This window comes from Patella vulgata, chromosome 1, assembly GCF_932274485.2.
Source record: "Patella vulgata chromosome 1, xgPatVulg1.2, whole genome shotgun sequence".
Classification (NCBI taxonomy): Eukaryota; Metazoa; Mollusca; class Gastropoda; family Patellidae; genus Patella; species Patella vulgata.
In genome coordinates this window covers 44,614,492-44,636,556 of record NC_065879.2, presented here as the reverse complement: position 1 = coordinate 44,636,556, position 22,065 = coordinate 44,614,492, and the positions used below count along the sequence as shown (strand labels likewise).

The following is a 22,065-nucleotide window of genomic DNA, read 5'->3' as shown; positions in this document are numbered from 1 at the left end:
TGAATGGTTAGCGTGCGCGCGCTGTATCATAAAGTCATTGAGTCAACTGGCGTGGTTTCGAATCCCCGGTTGTACGTGTCAAGGAGTAGGGTCGCCTGTCCAACCTCGTGGGTTTTCTCCGGGTCCTCCGGTTTCCTCCCACTGCTAAAGACCCCTACGCGCAAGCGAATTATTGAAATAAAATTAAACCATATGTTAGTCCCGAAATGACCTAGTTTGTGTCGAGTGAACGTTAAACCCCATTTCTCTCTCTCTCTCTGTAGAACTGATAAAAAAGATTTGAAGGACAATGAGGAATCTAGAACTGCACCAATATATTCAGTTTCTGTGGATGTTTTAACGCGTCTTTTACTACTTAGGCACACTTAGGTCATTTCTAAAAAGGTACCCCCCCCCCCCCCCCCAAAAAAAAAAAAAAAAAAAAAAAAATAAAAAATTAATATACGTATTAATATCTATTACAATCTCAATCTAGAGTCACCGTAATATACATGCCGGAACAATTCTCCTAATGTTGTGTTCAATTTATCAACATCTGATATAGTTTCTGGCAGAGGGTATTTTTTTTCTCGGGACCAGATATGGACAGCATATCGTTTCCTCCAATTAAATCCTGTGGTATTATACAGCTTATGAAGCTCCGACCACAGGGGTCGATAAAAAGTTAACGATTCCAGATGAAGTGCTTTGTGATTCCGTTCCCACAATTCGTAAGAATATTTAAGCGAATTTTTATAATAGTTCGTTGAATTATAAGTTCGATAATTATCATATATTTGTTGCAAGAACGTGGAATGACGTTCTGTGGAAATAACAGCATTACCCATTCCAGTAAAGCGGTCGATAATACCCATTGTAATTGTATAGTTCCTGATTGGATTAAAGTTCTTTACAAAAATTTGGTCGGTATCCATGTAAATGCCTCCATTTGCTGAAAGGAAGAAAACCACACAAGAAATATGTAAAGATAAATTGCTACTTGCATCAGATAATTCGTTGACAGAAATATTAATCACGGCCTAGAGCAATATCACTAATAGGGGTTCCCTGAGTGTAACAAGACACACATATTTCAGTCGATATTTCAAAAACCGTTACTATCTTAAAATATATGGTATTCAATGCAGTTAATTGACGTAAAGGAAATGTGCGGAAACCTTTTGGGAATTAATTTAAAATAAAACAAATTGAGGAATGAATGCTTCAGCCATATGTTATGTTTTAAATTGACAGGAAGGTATATTTATTGTTAATTTCTGGCAATGTATGTGTAGTTTATCTTGTCCGCAGGTTTCACTTGAATTACACTGAAGCCCAAATAAAACTATAACAAGATTTTGGGAGAGTATTGAATAACAAGCTAATTTAGGGTATAAAGATAGGCGCCAAGTTTCATCAATTTCACCTAATTCGAATCAGAGTTCAAAAGCACCGGCAATTAAATTTTCGCACCCGTGCTTAACATGTAGAACATGTTCAGTATCAAACTTAGTCTTGGTGTTGGAGAAATGAAATTATAACAAGCCCACTCAATTAAAATAAAGGTTATCTTGTTCCAATTAAATTAGTTATCACTGTAATCAGAGCAGAATAAACTCGTTAGATATTGAGGTAATTATAATTTTATACTCCGTGTTTCATCATTCTCAGAAGCAAGGTTCGGCCAATCTCTGCTTGTTTGTGCAGAAAACGACGATCATCGAACTCGCATAATAAACATTTACGCATTCTATTCTAATCTCGACCAAATCAAATGGCTTATCAGTGTTTATCCTAAGCAGTAAATTTCGTCATCGAACTCGGTCAAACCATTCGTCAAATGTAAATCTACACCATGTTCAAATATTCTCCCTTTATTAGAAGCAGAAATAGTGTGTTTCAAAATATGTGACGGGCAGATTAACCAATTTTTAATAGTCCACTCCTTTCTCCGAAAGGCGGGGTATAAATATGTCGCCTATAGAAAATATATATTCGAATTCAAATTGAAGCATTCTTTAATAGTAAACTATGCAAATTCAAACGCAGCAGTACGCGATGTGGGGGTGGACACAGAAACTTAAACGGCAAACCCACAAACAGGTCACTACCACACAGACATTGCAGTGTTGACAGGCAAAAACGAGGCAAAATTAAGTTACGTTATGGTCATATCAATGGCGGAGTTGAAGCTAAATGAAGATAGCGAGAAGCTATGCTTGCTGTAATCGTATTAAAGATCCTTTATTACCCAATAGATATCGCTTGTGTCATAACTTTCATACTCTACTGAGCGGTATCTCCTAGGAGATGTCCTTTAAATGAATTTGAAATCTACACTAAAGAGTTATATTTATTTATTTGTGCGTGGAAGAAAGGGTTGGTGATAATTAAATTCTTCTACCCGTTCTTTTTTTTAAAATTATCGACTTGTGTTGATATTTTTTTTTATATAAAAAAAGACTCGTAAGAGATTCTCTATATATCATAATTTAATTAGTAATCAGAACTACAGTATTTATGAGCTAATCTTTATTCATAAACACTGTGGTACCAAGGTAATATTTATTTGTACACAACGTGGTTGCGAAGTTATATTTATTTGTAAACACTATTGCTTGTAATTCTTATTAAAACCGCCAGATCTAACAAGTGAGCTGCAAGTGATTACAGCTGCTATAATGGGGGTACCCTCCCATTTCGCCTACGTCCCATTTCGACTACAGCTTATAACAACAGATTATATGATCTGGTGGTTTTCTTATCCCTACGAATATACCCTCTCTATAGCTATAATAGATTCTTCCATAAAACATCCCACTTAGGCTACAGCGTATAACAGATTATACTTTTAAATTTGATTTGGTGTTCATTTTCTGAGTCGTGATCCATTGTGGTACATTTCCACTGCAGGTTGGTTACATACTTCCAATGAATACATTCACCACGCTCATTATTTTTTTCTATACATATATCCATATCCAACAACAATTGCAGCTTACCCCTCTGAGAAACTACGAATTCTACTTTACGACATCACCCCATATACACACAAAACAATGTTTTTTGTTTGTTAATAAAAAAATAAACAAATATTTCTACTTTTAAATTCCCAAATTTGAAAATAAGCACAATATTTGTTATAAAGGAATTCTAATAAGATAACAAAATTTTTAACTGAATGATAGTGTACTTGAAGAATAAATGCACAAAATTTAGTTGGTTCGTTCCTGGAGTTTTACGTCCACTTCCACCAAGGGTGATATCGTAGACAAGTACAAAATTTGAAACAATTCATCTTGTATGGATAAGCAAGTATTAAGCTAATGTAGTCTCCAAATATTAAAAATATTTGTCAAAAACAAAAATGTACTCCGAGATGATATTTTTGCTTTGATACTAAAGAAAACAAGCTTTAATTATATAATGAATAAGCTATTTCAACAATAATCATTACATTAATTACATCTAGCTGATTAGTTGGGGGTCGGGATTTTGAGGGTAATAAAATTTGAAGTCGAAATGGGGTGTAGTCTAAATGGGACGTAGTCGAAATGGGAGTGAACCATGATGGGTCCGGGGTTTGATTCCATGCATGGCTAACTTTGTAGCTTTTCTACCTTTATTGCGGTTTCCCCCGACTTCTTAAGTCTCTTCTCCGGCAGTGTATTATGGAAATAAAAATATGTTAAAGCTAGGTGAACCATATACCTCATTTCGTTCCCTGAAGATACCTGGTGTGATAATCGTCAATCAAATGTTGACCAATGACTAGAGGTTGTGCAAGATTTCCTTTTCACCCCTGACAAGTGGAAACCAGGCATGTCGAATGTAGGTAATAATTCCCCGGTAACAACCTAAGCAGCCCCAGTATGTTGCACCGCGATGTGTTGTGTAGTAAGGCTATTGTCTTGCCCAGATACGGTAATAATCCCCACCCCCTGCAGTAAAACGCCCCTGCCCCCTCGTCACACCCGCCCCAGTAAAAGGCAATAGTCTGCCCAGTAAAAAAAAACCACCGGTAATACCCCGTCCCCCCGGACAAATACCGCCTTTTGGAAAGTAGATAAAAATCCCTCCTTTAGGAAAGTAGGTAAAAAAAAAACCTTTAATATATTTTTTTCAAAAAATTCTAAAAGAATTGGACCAAGATAAATTCAATGGCTTTTCTCCCGAACTGTGAACACAAAATATTAACATCAAAATACAACAAAAAAATGGCGATGTTTTGTCGCAAAAACGGTTTTATTAAGATTAAAATTCACATGATTTGACTTACCAGATTTAAGTGATATTAACAGAAGAATAATACCAATTTGAAAATATAAGGATAATTTTATAACGGAGAAGCCACGGCATGTATAATAATTACAGAGAAAGTTGTACATAAATGTTCATAATTTCAAGATAGTAAGCACAGACACCGTCAAATAGGACAAATGCGCTAAGTTCAACCTATTTTCTCCGTACAGAAATACCAATGTGAAAGCACAGATAGCAATTAATTGTCCATTTCACTTTCAATTGCAAAGTGCTAAGTGGACGTATATTGTCGTCGTCTCTGTCGGTCCGTCCGTCCACAATTTGTTTGTGGACACTCTACAGGTCACAATTTTCTATCCGATTTTCATGAAACTTAAAATATAGGTTTATCACCCTAAGATCTCGGTTCCTTTCGATATTGGCATGTATCGGACTGTAACTTCGTGGATTATGGCCCCTGATTGTACGAAAAATCACGTTTTTAGCTTGTGGGTCCGATTTTGATGAAACTTGAAACGCATGTTTATAACCCAAATATCTTGTTTCTGTTCGATATTCGCGCATATCGGATTGTAACTTCCTGAATTATAGTCCCTGATTGTACGAAAAATCGCGCTTTTAACATGTGGTCCCTCTACAGGTCACAATTTTTATCCGATTTTAAAAAAAAAATCGTTTTAATATATTACCGTTACACCCTATTGATGGTTGAGTTCGAATTTCGTGAAAATCGGACCAAAACAGTCGGAGAAAATGGCCGCCCCATGTACGCAAATAGTGTGAACATCTCGTATATCAAGGTTGTGGACCTCCTAGAGGTCACAATTTTGATTCGATTTTCATGATGAAGGTTGAATTGGAATTTCGGGAAAATCTAAATGAAACTGCCCAACAAAATGGCCGCTCTTTGTATAAGTATGTAATACAAAGGTTATGGACCCTCTAGAGGTCAAAATTTTTATCCAATTTTGAAGAAACTTAAAACATATCCCTTTTGATATTTGCGCATTTCAGATCATAACTTTCTGGATTATGGCCCCTGATTGTACAAAAAAAATCGTTTTTGTTTTTAGCTTGTTCTCTATCCATCTCTTGCAAAATGTGGGCGTATCCTGCCTGGCAGCCGTTGGTTTAAAAACAAATATTGAAATTATAAAAGAAAATATCTTGGTGAAATTCTTTCTGATTTCTTTTACTGGACAATTTAATCCCAGTGGTATTTTTACTGTTGGGATTTTTACCGGGCGAATATTACCGTACTGTTGGGCATGACAAATCTTGAAAGGTACTTCTCGCGTTCAATGCCCTAACTAGACAACACACCGCAGTTCAACATATGAGGAAGTTTTTATTTGAAATATATAGCATACTGACCTAAAAGAATTTGAAGACGAACTATATCAGACGCATGAGCAACCCAGTAAACATGAATACCAAATATTTCTTTAGGCTGTTGTCTGCGTATAAATCTGAGATCAGAGACATCTTGACAAAGCTTTTTCCACCATTTCCCTAACGGCTGCTCATCTCCTATCACATAAATAGCTAATGGTCTTTGGATCTTCTTGGCACTTAGAATACACATATAATGTAGTAACGTAAACTCGTAATGACCAAACGTAACATAAAACACGACATTAGGAACTTTGTAGCCATCTTGAGGTAGAAGACATGTTTTATGATCTGTTATGTTTTGTTGATCAAGATACCACCGACATAAAATATCAGATTGTTCAGCAAATTCATCACAAAATATATCACGATTCAATGATTCTGTTGTTTGGTCAATACGAGTCCAATTGTCCACGATACACGGTTTATCCACAAACTTCCGGTTTCGGTGTCCATTTTGTGAAGATCTTTTATTGTTTGATGCTGTTAAATTTATCTTATTCACCATTTGCCAAATATAAACAGCCATAAATATGAAGGCTATAAGGGCAATATATTTCTGGAATATTTTCATGGTATTGCCAAGAACTATACATTCGTCATCAACGTTTTTTTTTCTCGGTGATTGATGCACATACAAAAGTAAAATACAGGTGTTAGGTATATGAACTACGCTGATAAGGAAGAAGTAGTTTCTGGTATTCTTCTAAGTATTAGATATTGCTCGATTTTGTTGAATTCGTCGATTTGGTTTTTTGATTTTGGTCTGTTGGTTAGAATATATCGATCTGCTTCAAACTGTGAAAATAAATAAAAGGCAAAAAGTAAATCACATGGAATAGTCTACCTGTCGCAAGAAGTCATCTGGAATTCATTAATGCAGATAAACGATCACATCACAGCTAACCACATTGTAGCCTTACAAAACTAACCCACTAATAAAATAATTAGTATGTAGTTTATACGAATTAGAAAGAAAGACAATACACCACATTCCACTTCCCCCAACAGTGAAAGAATAAACGTTCCACCACTAACCAACTAACAAACAAATTAGTTTGTAGTTTATGTTTTTCCCGTTCGTTGTATTATGCTAATACGCAGTATTTAATATACATTTATTATTATGTTTATAGGTTTATTCGTTTTCATGTTTGTTCTACGTTTAAGTGTCTGTTTGATAGAGTGAGACTTTATGACTAAACACCGGAAAAAAGAAAAATTTACTTAGGCTTCGATATTTGTGATAAATGGGCAGGGACTAACGACAAATACAAGCTGGAAAGGGATTTCCCCTCAGTCAAGTCATGTGACAAGCCGACATAACATAGAGTCTTGCGTCATGGGGTAGTTTTGAGAGGTATTTGAAGGGAATTTTTGATAGAATCAGTACTTGTTGACAGGCCGGGCGTTTGCTTTATAAACTCGTCTATGGCGCAAGTGGTATTATCAATGTCTTTGATCGTGTCATAGTCTGTAGTTTGGCCATGGTCTGTAGTCTTGTCATTATCTATGGACATATTAATATCTGTATAATATTATTAATGTCTGTTAGCTTATCAATATCTGTGAATTTATCATTGGCAGTGATCTTATGAATAGGCCTATCAATGATCTGTCATCCTATAAATATCTGTGACATTTTCTTTGTCTGTTACAATTTCATTGTCTGTTACCATATCATTGTCTGTGGGAGAATGGCGCAACACATAAAGAACCAAACAATTTATTAGTAGCATAAATCTTTGATATGGAGTTCTGTTTCTCATTTTTTTACATATTTTTATTTGTAACTTTGGGACGTATGGTGCACTGCGCAGCTACAGAATAAACAACGCGGAAACGGAGTAGAACACTCTTATGCAGTCTGTGCCAACGTTGAGTGCATGTATTATCAGGTCATCATTCCGCCTCAGCAGCGCAATTGTTTACGGTTTCTCTGGTTTTACACTTTAGGTCAAATCACCACGTACCGTATGACAGGTCATGTTTTTGGAGGCGTACTGCTCACGATGGTCCGTTCGTTGACCCTCTCATTAAGGACGCCATTTTAAATTTTTTTTATGTCGACAATATACTTCGATCTACTCCTACTGTTGAAGAACTTTCTCTAGTCATTGAGGGCTCCAAACGTCAATTGGCCAAAGGTGGTTTTAATCTCACCAAGTTAATTATGAACGAAGAGGGTAACTATGACGCGATACCCATGGACGATAGGGAGAAGGAATCCAAAATATTTAAAAATACAATAACTAAAACTTTGGGTATACGCTGGAACGTCAATGATGATTTCTTTTACTTTTCATGCAATTTCTCTTCGAGGAAGGAAAATGTTCAAAATGGTTGCATCCATTTATGACCCTTAAAATCCGCTTACCGTTAGGGGCAGGATTCTCTTACAAGATGCCACTAAAAATAGTTTGTTTTGGGATGATGAGGTTTCCCCCAATATATGCGCTCCGTGGACGAACTGTTTGCTTGATTTTCATTCTTTGGATACTGTTTCCTTCAGAAGGTGTATTAAATCCAAAGAGTTCAATAACACCTTATTTGAACTTCATCATTTGTCAGATTCTAGTGAGTCGGCTTACGGATGTGTTTCATGTTTGCGTTGTGTTAATCATAAAATATTGCATTAATTCTGTCCAAAGTTATCTATCCCCGTTAGAACAATAACTATTCCTAGACTGGAATTACAGGCCGCAGTTTTAGCCGTTAAAATTGACGAGGTCCTCAGAAATCAGCTAACGCTTTCTTTAAACGAGTCAACTTTCTGGGTTGATAGTAATATTGTCTTACAATATATAAATTCTGACACTGGTAGGTTGAAAACGGTTGTTGCTAATCGCGTCAGTGCCATTAGGTCACTCACTAATACACATCAATGGCGATGGAAATCCGTCAGATATTATTACTCGTGGTGTGTCTAATTTATCTTCAACGCGAGAATGTTTTTCTGGTCCAAGTTTTCTTAGTCTTCATAAATGTTATTGGTCTGAGTGTATTATCTCGGGAAATCAGTTGAATCTCGATGAACCTGAACTGAAGAAATCATGTGTTTATACTACTATCGCGCTTCCAGAAATCTTGTTGTCAAATTAGCTCAATATTATTCCGATTGGCAAAGACTGTGTAAAGCTGTTGCTTGGCTTACTCGAGCCAAAAATGTTCTTCTCAAGCGAACAGTCACATGTCAGCTTTCTGCTTCATGTCTTCAAGACGCCGAAATTTTGATCATTAAAACTTTTCAGAACATTTCCTACGAGTCAGAGGTAGACTCACATGGGAAAGTTAAATCTGTAAAGAAGTCGTCGCATATTATACGGTTAAATCCCGAATTGAATTCTTCTGGTTTATTGGCTGTTGGTGGTCGTATTCCGGGTTATTTATCTTTGCTTATAATTCCAAAGGGTGTTTTAGCTACACTGATTGTCAACTGGTATCATAGGAAATTTCATGTAAGTACAGAATGGTTAATGTCCATTCTTCGTGAATAATACTGAATTATTGGTTGCAGATCTGTCATTCGTCATGTGAAATGTTCACTTCCATGTCACTATCAAAGGACCTTTCTCGCGATTCTTTAGTTACCCAGTTCACGGAAATTGACAGCATTGTGAATTCTTGTCCAATAACTAAGGTAAGTGATGATGTCACGGATCCTAAAGCTCTTACTCCCAACCAAATAGTGGTTCCTTAAACCCCTTGCAGTCACCTCTGTCAATGATTTTTATCATCGACGCTGGAAATACGCAGTATTTAATATACATTTATTATTATGTTTATAGGTTTCTTCGTTTTCATGTTTGTTCTACATTTCAGTGTCTGTTTGATAGTCTACTTGACAACAAATGTGTATATAACGTGAGACGCTTTACTACTTGAACGTGGGTGTCTTTCACACACATGAGCGTTAACACTTCAGCTATCGAGACCAAGTTTTTAACTTGGACCCTCTGTTTACGTTTTATATAGTCAAGTTTTTAACTTGACGTTCTCCAGTTTTTTTATCAATCCGTTTTTAACGATCGATAGTTATCACTCTGCTATAATATAATATAATACATGCTATTATTATAAATATGTTAATGTTTGTTGATTTGATGTACATAATGTGATAATAGTCATATTTTGTTCATGTTTCAGTGAACGAGAGAGATAATTTATTTGTTAAACATGCATTATGCAAGAGCTAAATCTGCATATTACAAGTCTTTCTTTAGGCCTGAAATGTTATCTAAATTATCAATTAGACATTAATTAACATTTCCAGACCATAATAAACTCTCGATGTCAATGTTAGCCTTCGATGTTGACTGGATTAGACTCCTATATGCCGCTAACGGCCATTGATAATTAAATTTAAAAAAGTGGATAGTCGAGACTATGCTGTTTATATTAATGATTTTAGTAATGATGACCGAGACTATGCAAAAATTTCACCCGCTTCTTTCTCGGCTCATAGTTGATCAATTTGACTGAAATTTTCAGCAAATTACCTTTACACTATCTAGTTTTTAACTATTATAGCGAGAACTGCCATCTCTTTATCTTATCTCCCATAATGTATCTTTAAATAAACTGTATCAAGCTACACACCACCGTTCGTTATTTTCCCCTCCTCCCGGTAAGTACAGTTTATACGAATTAGAAAGAGAAGAATTAAGTTTATTTTTATTCATGCATATGAACATGTTTCTGTAATTATATTTTATTTGTCTCGTATTATTAACCATATTTTTTGCTTAATATAGCCCGGTTTGGGTTGACGTGACATAAATCTCAATTTCATCAATTCATTCCATCATGCTGTAGCCATACAAAACAAACCAACAAAAAAAGGTAACAAAATAATTAGCATGCAGTTTATACGAATTCGAAAGACCCCCCACCCCCACGCCCACCCTTTCCCAACAAAAACAAGCAAAAAAGCTCGTTCAAAGTAGAAAAAAAGAAATTCATTTACGTGCACTGACCTTGAAAACCAGTTAGTGATAGTTTCAGTAGACTGCATATGTTACACGTGGTGGTGACTAATTTCTGAACATATGTTGTATAAAGCCCCCTATTGATGTAAAAATTTGATTATTCTGGTTTGACTAGGTTCGTATTGATTGTATATTAAGTGAAGTGGGTTTTACTAGTTTCGTGTTAATTATACATGAAAGAAGTGGGGGTTTAACGTCCTGCGTACCTGCATCGACTGTGTGTCATACAGTGTGTTACGAGGGACAATTTGGCCGGACAACGGCACTACAGCCTACTCTTATCACAAATTCCAACCACCAATGATTCTTTTACGCGCATCTCAATGTGTACAGGGGGCCTCGTTCTTTCGTCATATCCGAACGACTAGACACTGTTCCTTGTCAGGCGCTCCGTGCTACACCATAGATTAAGGAAACCACAGCGGATAATCTCGAGGAACTTTCTAGGTCAATACCGGGAGCGAACCCGAGATCTCTAATGATTGATTAACCGTATGATAGAACTTGAAGTTGTTAAACATATGTTACAGGAACAGTCTGATTTGGCTGTGCGGGATTGCATTTACTGAATGTGGCATCTTCCGATGGGCTATTGTTCTTGACAGGGGTTTGTAATAACAATGAAATATTAAACCACGGTGATTTCAACCAAATCTGGATGGTAAATTCCACCATTACGCAAACGATTCAATTCTTACCGTTCACAGTCTATAAGGTCATCGGTCAGGGGTGTTGTGCCTTTTTTGTATCATTATTCATAAAGATGAGATAAGCCAGACTTCTTAGGTTTGCCAAGTGAGCATCACGGGCCTATAATTCCTACACATCTTAAAGTTCTCACATGAAGGTCATTTTATTATGTGTATTCTTTTCATACTGCCATCTTCAGCTTAAATCAAGTTAAATTATCGCAATATATAACGCCGTCTACATATTACTGGTAAAGATAAAAGCAGACTCCTCACTGAATTTTGATGTCAACCATCTGTTGTTATTTCTAAAAACAATATTGATTTATATCAAAACTTGGTTTCATGGTATAAAACAGATGAGTAACACAAATGTAAATTCAATAAAACCTGTGATATATAGTGTACATTTTTGTATCCAGTCGCTTGATCCGATATGTATACATAAAATATATATTTATAATTAAATGTCACATTCAAAACAACCCTACACAACCCTGGCATACTAAAGAATTGCTCACGAGCGGCGGCCGAACTCATTGACTGTATGTACACGATTCGTTCGTAAATAAAAGTGTAAAGTCTCAGCGCTGATCACTCACCATATTGTTTATAATAATTATTTACAAAATGACGAACAATCCAAGGTTCTAACGCATTTTTAAATAAACACAATCAGATAAAGACAACCAACGCCTCAAACACAATTAAATGGGATATTTTATTTTCAGCTCAAAATAATAGGGTCTAGTCAATTTAAGGTCGAGGTTGCAAATTGTGCGAATGTAGAAAGTAAACTGGCAAATGTTCGTATAATATAGAGGAAGTGTTCATGGTTACACACCCTCGCTAGCCTTCCCCGGGCACGCTTTCTTTAATTCTCATTTACTTCTGGTAAACATTGCGGGAAAGACTTTCTGTTTTTGCTCATCTTTATCCCTCGCGATTGAAGCAGACAATAAATGCCCCAAAACAGACCCCTGCGGAACACCATAATAGACGTGTTGGCCCTATGTGTGATTAAACATTTTACAAGACAGCCCTTCGTTGTCATGTGTGTGACATCGTTTTATTTAACGTCCGCGTCGTCGTCCAATTCATTTTCTCTTTGAACTACTAATCTCAGCCGTGCATCATCATAATACATATATCGAAATATTTGACCTAAAGTAGTATACCAATTGTCAATTTGTTCCATGCTCGTTGGCATTCGGTAGCGGTTCCGTGTACCCCAGAGATGAATTGCATATTGATCCTTCCACTCAAAACCCATTTCCTTATATAATTTATCGTCCTGATACCAACCTGGTTTGTAAAAGTTATCGCTTTCTAAATTCAGTGCGCTTTTGTCTTTAAGCCATAACTTATAAGCTGCTTTCAACGAATTATGATAATATAAAGAACCGTTAAAGGACTTATAATTTTCATGGATTGTTTGTAAAAATGTTGAGTGACGCTGCGCAACTATTACAGCGTTTCCCATTCCGGTTATCTTATCAACGATACCCATCGTAATTGTATAGTTTCTCAGTGGTTCGAAAGAGTTTATAAATATTTCATCGGTATCCATATATATACCACCATTTGCTGAAAAACATAATATCAAAATTTATTTAAAAGGTTTTAATTGCAAGATTTTCATAATTTACAAAATTGTCTAATGAAATACACCAAGCAGTACCTTCTTTTATTGTTGACATCTACAACATTTGCAGCGAACAAGGGCCCAACACAGACCCTTGTGAAACAACATAAGGCGTTTGATTTTCGGCACGTTTATCCCATCCAAATATTAGCTAATCAGGTGATTTAGAAAGAGTTAGGTTAGTATAAAACCCGTGGCTACGAAAAATACTCTCATAGTTTCAAATAGTTGCATACGACTAACATAGACTATTTCACACAGATCGAAACAGTTTTATTCGCTAAAGAATATATCAGCGAATGTTAGAGATCAGTATCCAATGGAATGCAGGGGGGGGGGGGTATCCAGACAGTGGCGTACCGCCTATTCCTCTATTCAGTACACGGGACCTTATCTTTATCCATTTATGTTTTGAAAAGAAAGGAGCAGTTACGGGCAAGACAACAAACAATGCACAAACTGTTGTCAAGTCGGACATTGAAGACATTGGCTGAGAAGAAATCAAAAGTTCAAAGGTTCTAAAAAGCGTAGTGCGGTATTCTTCAAACCAGGGTCGGTTTTTGGTACTTTTGATTAATTTACCCAACTTAAAGATTTTCCAGGCAATCTGGCAACAGGGCGGCCAGGTATGACTATTTTCAGGTATTAACCAATTACTAATTGTGAATTAAAGCAAAGTTGGCTTCAAATGTACTTTTTAAAAAAAGTACGGGATATTGAAATGCAAATACCTATGCAGGTTGTGATATGATAAATAGTCATGGACACTTGACATGCTTTGAGAGTATGTTCACAGATGAAGAACTTACCGCCCCAACAGAACCACTGAGCTGCACATGCGACACGCAATAGCGCCATACACGTGGGAGAGGTTCATTGTCAAATTTGACACTTCAAGGAAGGGTTGGTGAAAACTGCCGCGTGCTGGCTTACCCTATCCATGTTTGCTTTCCTATCGGTTGCTGCATAAGATTTACTGTTTAGCGTATCTTTGCTTTAGTGTGTTACGTTTAATTTGATCGGGAGAAGTGTTCGTCGACGTCAACCGACAACACTACAAGAATTGGCCGTGGCACTGCAAGAGGAGTGAGTCCGATTGTCCCAAATCGTGATTGGACGACTGATTAGGAGCATGCCACGACGAACTGCTGAATGTCTGAGGATTGGTGGAGCAATTACTCATTATTAAGACAAAAATCAAAAACGTCAATTTTCACTTTTGACAGTGTATCTGTTTGTGAGTGAAATAGGGACATCAGATAAATCTCCCATATGAACTGTTTATGTTCATGACCAGACAATTGGCCTGTTATTAACATACACTGGTTACCTCTAATAAAAACAGCAGTGCATTTCCGCAGTTTTGTATTGTTTCTAAATATCCCCTACTTTTTTGAAGAGTATAGATCTTGCTGATGTAATTAACGAAAATGTTTTTTGGGGGCGAGCTAACAACTCAACATTCTAACTATTTTTTCCGTTTAGTTGCTTTCTTATTTTAAACATTTGTGGGTGCCCAATACTAATAGGGAAGTGTTATCAGGTGATGTATCGAGCATATACCGTCACTATTTTATTAATACTAAACTTTGTTACAATTACTGTTATGCTTACACTTTCGAGACTACATTACACCACTTCCCAAGTCTGATTATTCTGAATACAACATAAAATGATTTAAAACAACATGCACCTACCCAAAAGTATTTGAAGTCGAACGAGATCTGACGCATGTGCTAGCCAATGAACGGAAGATCCTGAAATTGTTCGTGGCATAGCTCTGCTAATAAATTTAAGTTCTGGAACATCCTCTAAAAGCTTGGTCCACCATTTTCCTAAAGGCGGTCTGTCACCTATAATGTAAATAACTAATGGTTTTTGAATTTTCTTGGCGCTAAGTATACACATATAAACCTCCATATCCAACTCTTTATAAATAAAGTGAACATAAAACACGATATTGGGAACTTTGTAGCCATCTTGAGGTAGAAGACATGTTTTATGATCTGTTATGTTTTGTTGATCAAGATACCACCGACATAAAATATCAGATTGTTTAGCAAATTCATCACAAAATATATAACGTTTTAATGTTTCTGCCGATGGATCGAACCTTATCCAATCGTCCACGATGCAAGAGTTGTGGGTTTTGGTTTTTGCTGTAATGTTAGGTTTCTTTGCCGGTAACAATTCATCCCTATAATTTCTGTGGTCATGTTTATCAAATTTGTCATACTTTGCAAATAAACTTATATCGGTTGTTCGATAAAAATAAATTATCACAACTGTGATACTGGCTAGAGCAATGTACTTCTGAACTAACTTCATATTAAGGTACCAAGTTTCCATGCCATTATTCCTGGTTCATATTAAGGTACCAAGTTTCCATGCCATTATTCCTGGTTCATATTAAGTTAACAAATCTCCATGTCGTTGTTCCTGGTTCCTTTCTTGGCTTTGTTGGTTTAATTAAGCTGTATTAAATCGGGTGACGCTTTTCTATGGTTGAATTTTCAAATTTAACATCTGAATAAGCAAAGTTAAATGGCGCAGTTTATATTTCACATATTCAGATCCGCGTTAGATGCCATCAGGAAACATATTTGTCGTTCCTGTAGAATTATGTTCAGTTTTTGTTACCTGAAAAAGATTTCACAAAGAATATTCAGCCATATAACAATGACCTCTAAGATATTTTGATTGATAATACGGAAACATATGTTTTATTAGTGACAATTGATAAGCGACATTGGTTTCAACAGTGGCGTTTTGCTTCATCTCCCAATTGTCAAGGGCTCTGTTTTTCGTTTTATTCGAACGACTGGGCGCTGTAGCTTGCCAAGCCCTCCTTGGAAACCACGCTGAAATATCCACGGCCAACACCAGGATCAAAATAAAACCCTGGTTAAGGACCCAGTGCCATGCTCACCGCCCCCCCCCACCGTCCACCGTGGCTCCGGAAAATCCAGGAATAAACGATATTTTTCGGTTGACTTTCCGTGGTAAATACATTAAGAAAATACTCTATCCACCCTGTTATGAATGATTGCATTTTAAAAAGAAAACTATACGCAAGTCTGAATATTATACCTAATATTAAATAGCCACAGATGTCAACAGGTGTCGTTAGGTTTATAAACTTGTCAATCAAATGAACATATTACAGTATACCACGAATATACTTGTGATATTGATTCACCTACTTTATGACACCACCAACTGTTTCTATGTTTCCCATGTTTTATAACAAACGTGTGTCGATCTTTTTCTTAAAATATAATGATAGTTTAAAATTTAAAAATTCAGTAAGATTTGACATAGGTATAAATCACGAATATTCAGAATTCTGACAACTAACTCTATAATTGATTTGGGAACAGTCGTATTGTGACAATAACCATATTTGCGACGACAGTTACTAAAACATACATTATGCAAGAGCTAAACCTGCATATTACAGGTCTTTCTTTAAGCCTGAAATGTTATCTAAATAAATTAACTTATCCAGACCATAATCAACTCTTGATGCCATCGCTAGCCTGCAATATTTAGCGGACTGGAATACATTTTGTGAAGGATAATTACACGTAAAAATAGATAATCGAGACTTTAGTAATGATGATCGATTCTAGCCTAAAATTCAAAAGCTAATATCTCGGTTCAGAGACATATTCTATTTACGTTATCTATTTTCTAACTATTATAGCGAGAACTGTTAAATCTTATCTAATCTCCCATAATGCCCCTTTTAGTCCGGCAGAACTATGGCTGAACCTGGTAATTGTGTAAAAAGTTTTTTTTTATGATTGATTTTAGTAGACTAGGATGTCTGAGAAATTCAAGATGGCGCAATATACGGCCGCCATTTCAAATAATCCCCTATAACTCCCATAGTATTTTGTCTAGTATGATAATTTTGGTGTCTAAAAGTATGTTCCTGGGGTCAAGGAATACACTAAAATCATTCATTATGTTGTGGGGTGATTAGATGATAGTAAAATCCAAAACGCCCTAAAATATCACCCTTTAACTCGATTGTACGAAAAATCGCGTTTTAGCTTGTGGACCCTTTAGAGTTCATAATTTGTATCTGATTTTGTTGAAATGTAAGTTTATAACCCAAAGATCTTGGTTCCTTTCGATATTCGCATATATCGGACCGTAACTTCCTGAATTATGGCCCCTGAGTTTACGAAAAATCACGGGGTTTTTTTTAGCTTGTGGACCCTATAGAGGTCACAATTTTGTTCCGATTTAAAACAAACGTTTGAATATATCACCGTTACACCTTAATGACGGTCGAGTTCGAATTTCGTGAAAATCGGACCAAAACTGCTGGACAAAATGGCCGCCCCTCGAACGCAAACAGTGTAAAAAATATGATATATCAAGGTTGTGGACCCTCTAGAGCTCACAATTCTGATTCGATTTTGATGAAACTTGAAATACATGTTTATAACCCAAAGATCTTGGTTCCTATCGCTATTTGCGCATATCGGATTGTAACTTCCTGAATTATGGCCTTTGACTGTACGAAAAATCGCGTTTTTAGCTTGTGGTCCCTCTAGAGGTCACAATTATTATCCGATTTAAGAAAACCGTGTGAATATATCACCGTTACACCGTAATTATGGTTGAGTTCGCACATATCTGATCGTACCTTCCTGGTGGCCCTTGGTGTTGCGAAAAATCGCTTTTTGTTTAACTTGTTCTCTATCCACCTCTTGAAAAATGTGGGCGTATACTGCCTGGCAGCCACTGGTTTCTGTAGGGACAGAAGAATGCTACAAGTGTAACACTATCTTAGTGATAACAGAGATCAGTTTCGTAAATATATGATTTATTTACATCGGAACAGCTACATAAATACAACTAAACTACACCAGGAACATTAATATAGTATATGACTATATTTCAAGCATTCTGCTCTTCTGCCTCGGCAGCGGCTGGACTCGGGAGGCCCATTCGCCGGTCTCTGTTTCTCTCTTCTCCTCCCCGCTAATCTCTCGTCTGCATCTCTCTTCTGCCCTACTGTCAGTAAACTCTTGGTTATATAGGCCAACAATTAGGATAACTCGATAAGAGACATGATCATTTTATTTATCACGTCATGGTATGATTAACCGACCGATGCGTTTTTCCTTTGAAGTCATGCCGAGCTTGTTCACAGATCATATGTAGCTTGTAAATGGCGGATGGGATTAATTACATGTTTAATTATAGCATAGCCAATTCGTGCCTAACAGAAGCATATACAGAGTTGAAATGTCAATATCATATATTATCAAAAACCAGCTGGGGTCAAGAAGTTCTATACACCTTAATGATCCTTCAGTTCGATGAAAGTTATAGGCCACTTTGTCATACAAGACTCCTGGCATAATTTTATTTTTCTACGAAAGCAATGCATTTTGTTGAAAACTTTAAGTATGTTTGATGAGTATAGTGATGTGTATTTCGTCTTGTGTTGTGTGGGGTTGGTTGGGTCAAACTAGAGGACCACTGGGACGCAAAGAAAGTTAGTTTCCCGCTGAATAGAGATACCTAGAAAGTTTACAAGGTCAGAGAGAGCATGCACGGACCTGAATGTGAGTAATTTGAGCATCGAGAGGCGGGGTTGAGGGGGGGGGGGTCAAAATGGAGACAACGTCTAGTTTGGCATTTAGGGTGGGGTAGGAATTTCCAGAGAATTGTTTAAAATCAGAAGCTCCGAGAAAAGATTTCTGCATACATGTATAGATAATGTGTGGAGTGAGACCAAAGCCACCGGAATACTTAGCACGCTTGATTGTTCGACGTTATTTTGATGGATGTAGGCAGCCGCGGTGACTCGGTAAGTAAAACTTTGGCTGTGTTCCATTCCGGTGTTGGCCGAGAAAGTTCATCGAGATTTTCCAGCGTCGTCCCCCTTGTCAGTGGTGTAGGACAGAGGGCCATTTAAGGGACAACGTATGGTCGTTCGAATGTGACGAAAAAAAGAGGTACATGTAGATGTAAAAGTAGGCCGTAGCACACAATATGGTGTATGTCCGTCTTCATTAACCCAGTCGGTTCAGAACAGTAGCATGTTAAACCCCATTTCATTTTGATGAATGTAGGAGAAAAATATATGCACTGCGCTAGCAGGGGATTGTCCAGAACACCCGGACCATCCTCTGGACACGCACCTGCCCTATGAACATATAAAACAAGAATAATTGCTTTACGTGTATTGCTACGAGAGAGAGAGAGAGAGAGAGAGAGAGTAACGACGTCCACTCAACATAAACTAGGTCATTTCGGGACTAACATTTGTTACGGTATTATTCCATCGATCAAAACCAACCACGTGACTCACAATGACAGACCTAATGATCTAAAAGGCACAACCCCGCTATATCATATAGACAATAATACTAATATAATTCTTCTAGTTATAAGGAATAATAAATATCTATAAATATAATTCTTCTAGTTATAAGGAATAATAAAATGTTATGATACTAATATAATTCTTCTGGTTATCAGGGACTAGAAGAATACCCGGCTTCGCTCGGGGGTCATAACCCCGAAACCGGAAGTGGTAGACTAACGCCACCTGGCCTATGTTACTCCCCGGTCCGAGCTACCCCTATACCCCAAATTTCAGACTCGGGGCAGTCCTAGTGTAGTAGCCAACCCCGAACAGACAGACGAACAGACAGACAAACAGACAGACAAACGACAGTCACAAATATTAGTATAGATAGATAATAAAAATGTTACATTAAATATCTATAAATATAATTCTTCCAGCTATAAGGAAAAATAAATTGTTACAGTAAATATTTATAATACTAATATAATTCTTCTAGCTATAAGGAATAATAAAATGTTACAGTTAATATCTATAATGATAATATATAATTCTTCTAGTTGCGAATATAAGGAATAATAAAATCTTACAGTAAATATATATAATGAAACACTTTTAAAAAAACGTTTTAATATGTTTCTTTAATATCTCACGTTGTGTATATCTTTTTATCAGTCCCAAAATATCGTATGATTAACAAACAAGATGACAGGAACAAAAGTACGGTTTCTACAGTTTTATATCAAGCTGGGTACATATGTTACAAGCATAGATTAAAAATAATGTCACTCCCTCTATCTCACACTCTTATCCGAACTCGCTAGTGCGAGTTTGCTGATAGGGCTTGCTACATCATCTCCTCTAGAATCTACATGGTGGTCTAAAAATCGCGCTTTGTTCGTTCGTTCGTTCCTGGAGTTTTCTGTCCATTTACGGATATTATGTTTAGTTGTGGTTAAATGAGAGTTTGGATGGCGGTATTATACGCTCTTTTATCACTTGTGTTTACAGAAAAATTATGGAAATTGATAAACATCGCTTCTTATCTATATATTAAAAGTCTTATTTTTAATTTGTAGTAAAAATAAATGTGATACGAATTGAATTGCAACCCCGTCTCAAACCGAATAGGCTAACGGTACCACAGCCATTGAACACGTTACTTGATAATCGAGAATATGTAGGTGGAGTTAGCCTGTCAATCAAACGATCGGCCATTCTCGGAGACGGTAAAGAGAGAGTTGACTCCTATTTCTAGTCAAAAATTACAATCGTGATAACTTTGTTCAGAATAAAGTAATTTGACTGAAATTTTTAATATATTCTTCTTTCATCATCTATTTTTGAACTGCTATACCAAGAGTGGCCAACTCTCTATTAAAATCTCCCATAATGTATCTTTCATTTGCGTTTTAAAACAACTCATACCATAGCCTATAGCTAATATACTGACAATGGAGAAGAAAAATAAAACATGTTTTTATTAGGTATTATTTTGCTTGACTATGAATCTCTAAACTATAATTAGTCTAGGCAATGATATTATTACACATGTGTTCTTTTTACACAAATCCCGCCAACCATATTACTACACCTTTAGATCTCTGGTTAATTTCGATTGATTTATTACGTTGTTATTGATTGGTTGATTGACTATTAACCAGTCATGATTTGGGACATGAATCATCAGTTAGTCCAGCAGTTTTTGAGTAGGGTTGGCTCTGTAAACTCCCTTTAACTTGTGTCCATGTTGTCAAGTGATGTGTATACTTGTATAGTCCTCTGTATGGACCAGATTATACAAATGTCACAAGAGAACATTCACTCAGATAGCCACGGTAACACACTCTTCACAGATCGTTCTAATCGGCACTTCGTTAATCATATTATCATCATAAAAAATACCACATACCCACTAACAGCATATTTGTCCATGGTTAATCTTAAAATCAACAAATCCCTCAGATTATGAACTTTAGCAGTCAAAATATGAAGGGAACAGGATTCTGCGAAACGCGTTTGAAATTTACAATTCTAAAATTTCGCAATTCAATAGGATTCTTCCCGATGGCCCCATTCATAAGATTTCATGAATTTGAAAGTTAACAGTCTCGCCAAGGTTTTTTTTTTTTTTTTTTTAAAAATTAGATCTCCATATTTTTCTTTATCGTGCTCACAGTCAAGATATGTTCGGAAAAAAATATATTCCAAATTATGGTTCTTTTTTATTCAACCATGACCAATCTAGCTGATTTGTAAAACATCCTGTATCGTTTTTGCAAGATTTCTAAAATTTTAGTGTAAACGTGGAGAACGACTGCACGATTTACGATCGAGAAATTCCAAATTTCTTAGGGTTCCTCAATAGGCCCAAATGAGCAATACATTTTAAGTTTAATAGTGAGCTTAGTCTTGTTTAACTTCACAAAGAAACGTAGCAGTTTTGATTTGTTAATTCACGGGAGATAACCATGTTTTTAGTTTCACATGGATTACTAAAGTTGAAAATTTCTTAAAAATTTAAAAACATTAGTTAAGAGTTTAATAAAGAATTGGCCATTCTTGCTATAATAATTCAAAAATAGATGATAAAAAAAGAAAATAATGAAAATTTCAGTCAAAGTACTTTATTCTGAACGGAGTTGTCACTATTTGAAGTTTGGACTAGGAATAGACATCATTTGTTTCCGCACCGTCAACGAGAATTGCCGATCGTTTGATTGACAGACGATAACTCCACCCACATATTCTCGATTATCAAGTAAAATTCTCAAT

General features: G+C 36.3%; 2 protein-coding genes across 2 annotated transcripts; both read right to left on the bottom strand.

Moving 5' to 3' along the window:
* Nucleotides 1-458: 458 nt before the first annotated feature.
* Nucleotides 459-10,700, bottom strand: LOC126809888 (uncharacterized). The gene is made up of 3 exons (XM_050534757.1): nucleotides 10,611-10,700; nucleotides 5,617-6,432; nucleotides 459-931 (listed from the first exon to the last, which is right to left on the bottom strand). The coding sequence occupies exons 2-3, from the start codon at nucleotides 6,206-6,208 to the stop codon at nucleotides 459-461; spliced, it is 1,065 nt and encodes a 354-aa protein (XP_050390714.1). The 5' UTR covers nucleotides 6,209-6,432; nucleotides 10,611-10,700.
* A 1,311-nt stretch (nucleotides 10,701-12,011) lies between these two features.
* Nucleotides 12,012-15,911, bottom strand: LOC126819871 (uncharacterized). Its single transcript, XM_050548046.2, has 2 exons — nucleotides 14,654-15,911; nucleotides 12,012-12,898 (listed from the first exon to the last, which is right to left on the bottom strand). Exons 1-2 carry the CDS (start codon nucleotides 15,303-15,305, stop codon nucleotides 12,381-12,383), a joined length of 1,170 nt encoding a protein of 389 aa, XP_050404003.1. The 5' UTR covers nucleotides 15,306-15,911; the 3' UTR covers nucleotides 12,012-12,380.
* Nucleotides 15,912-22,065: the final 6,154 nt, after the last annotated feature.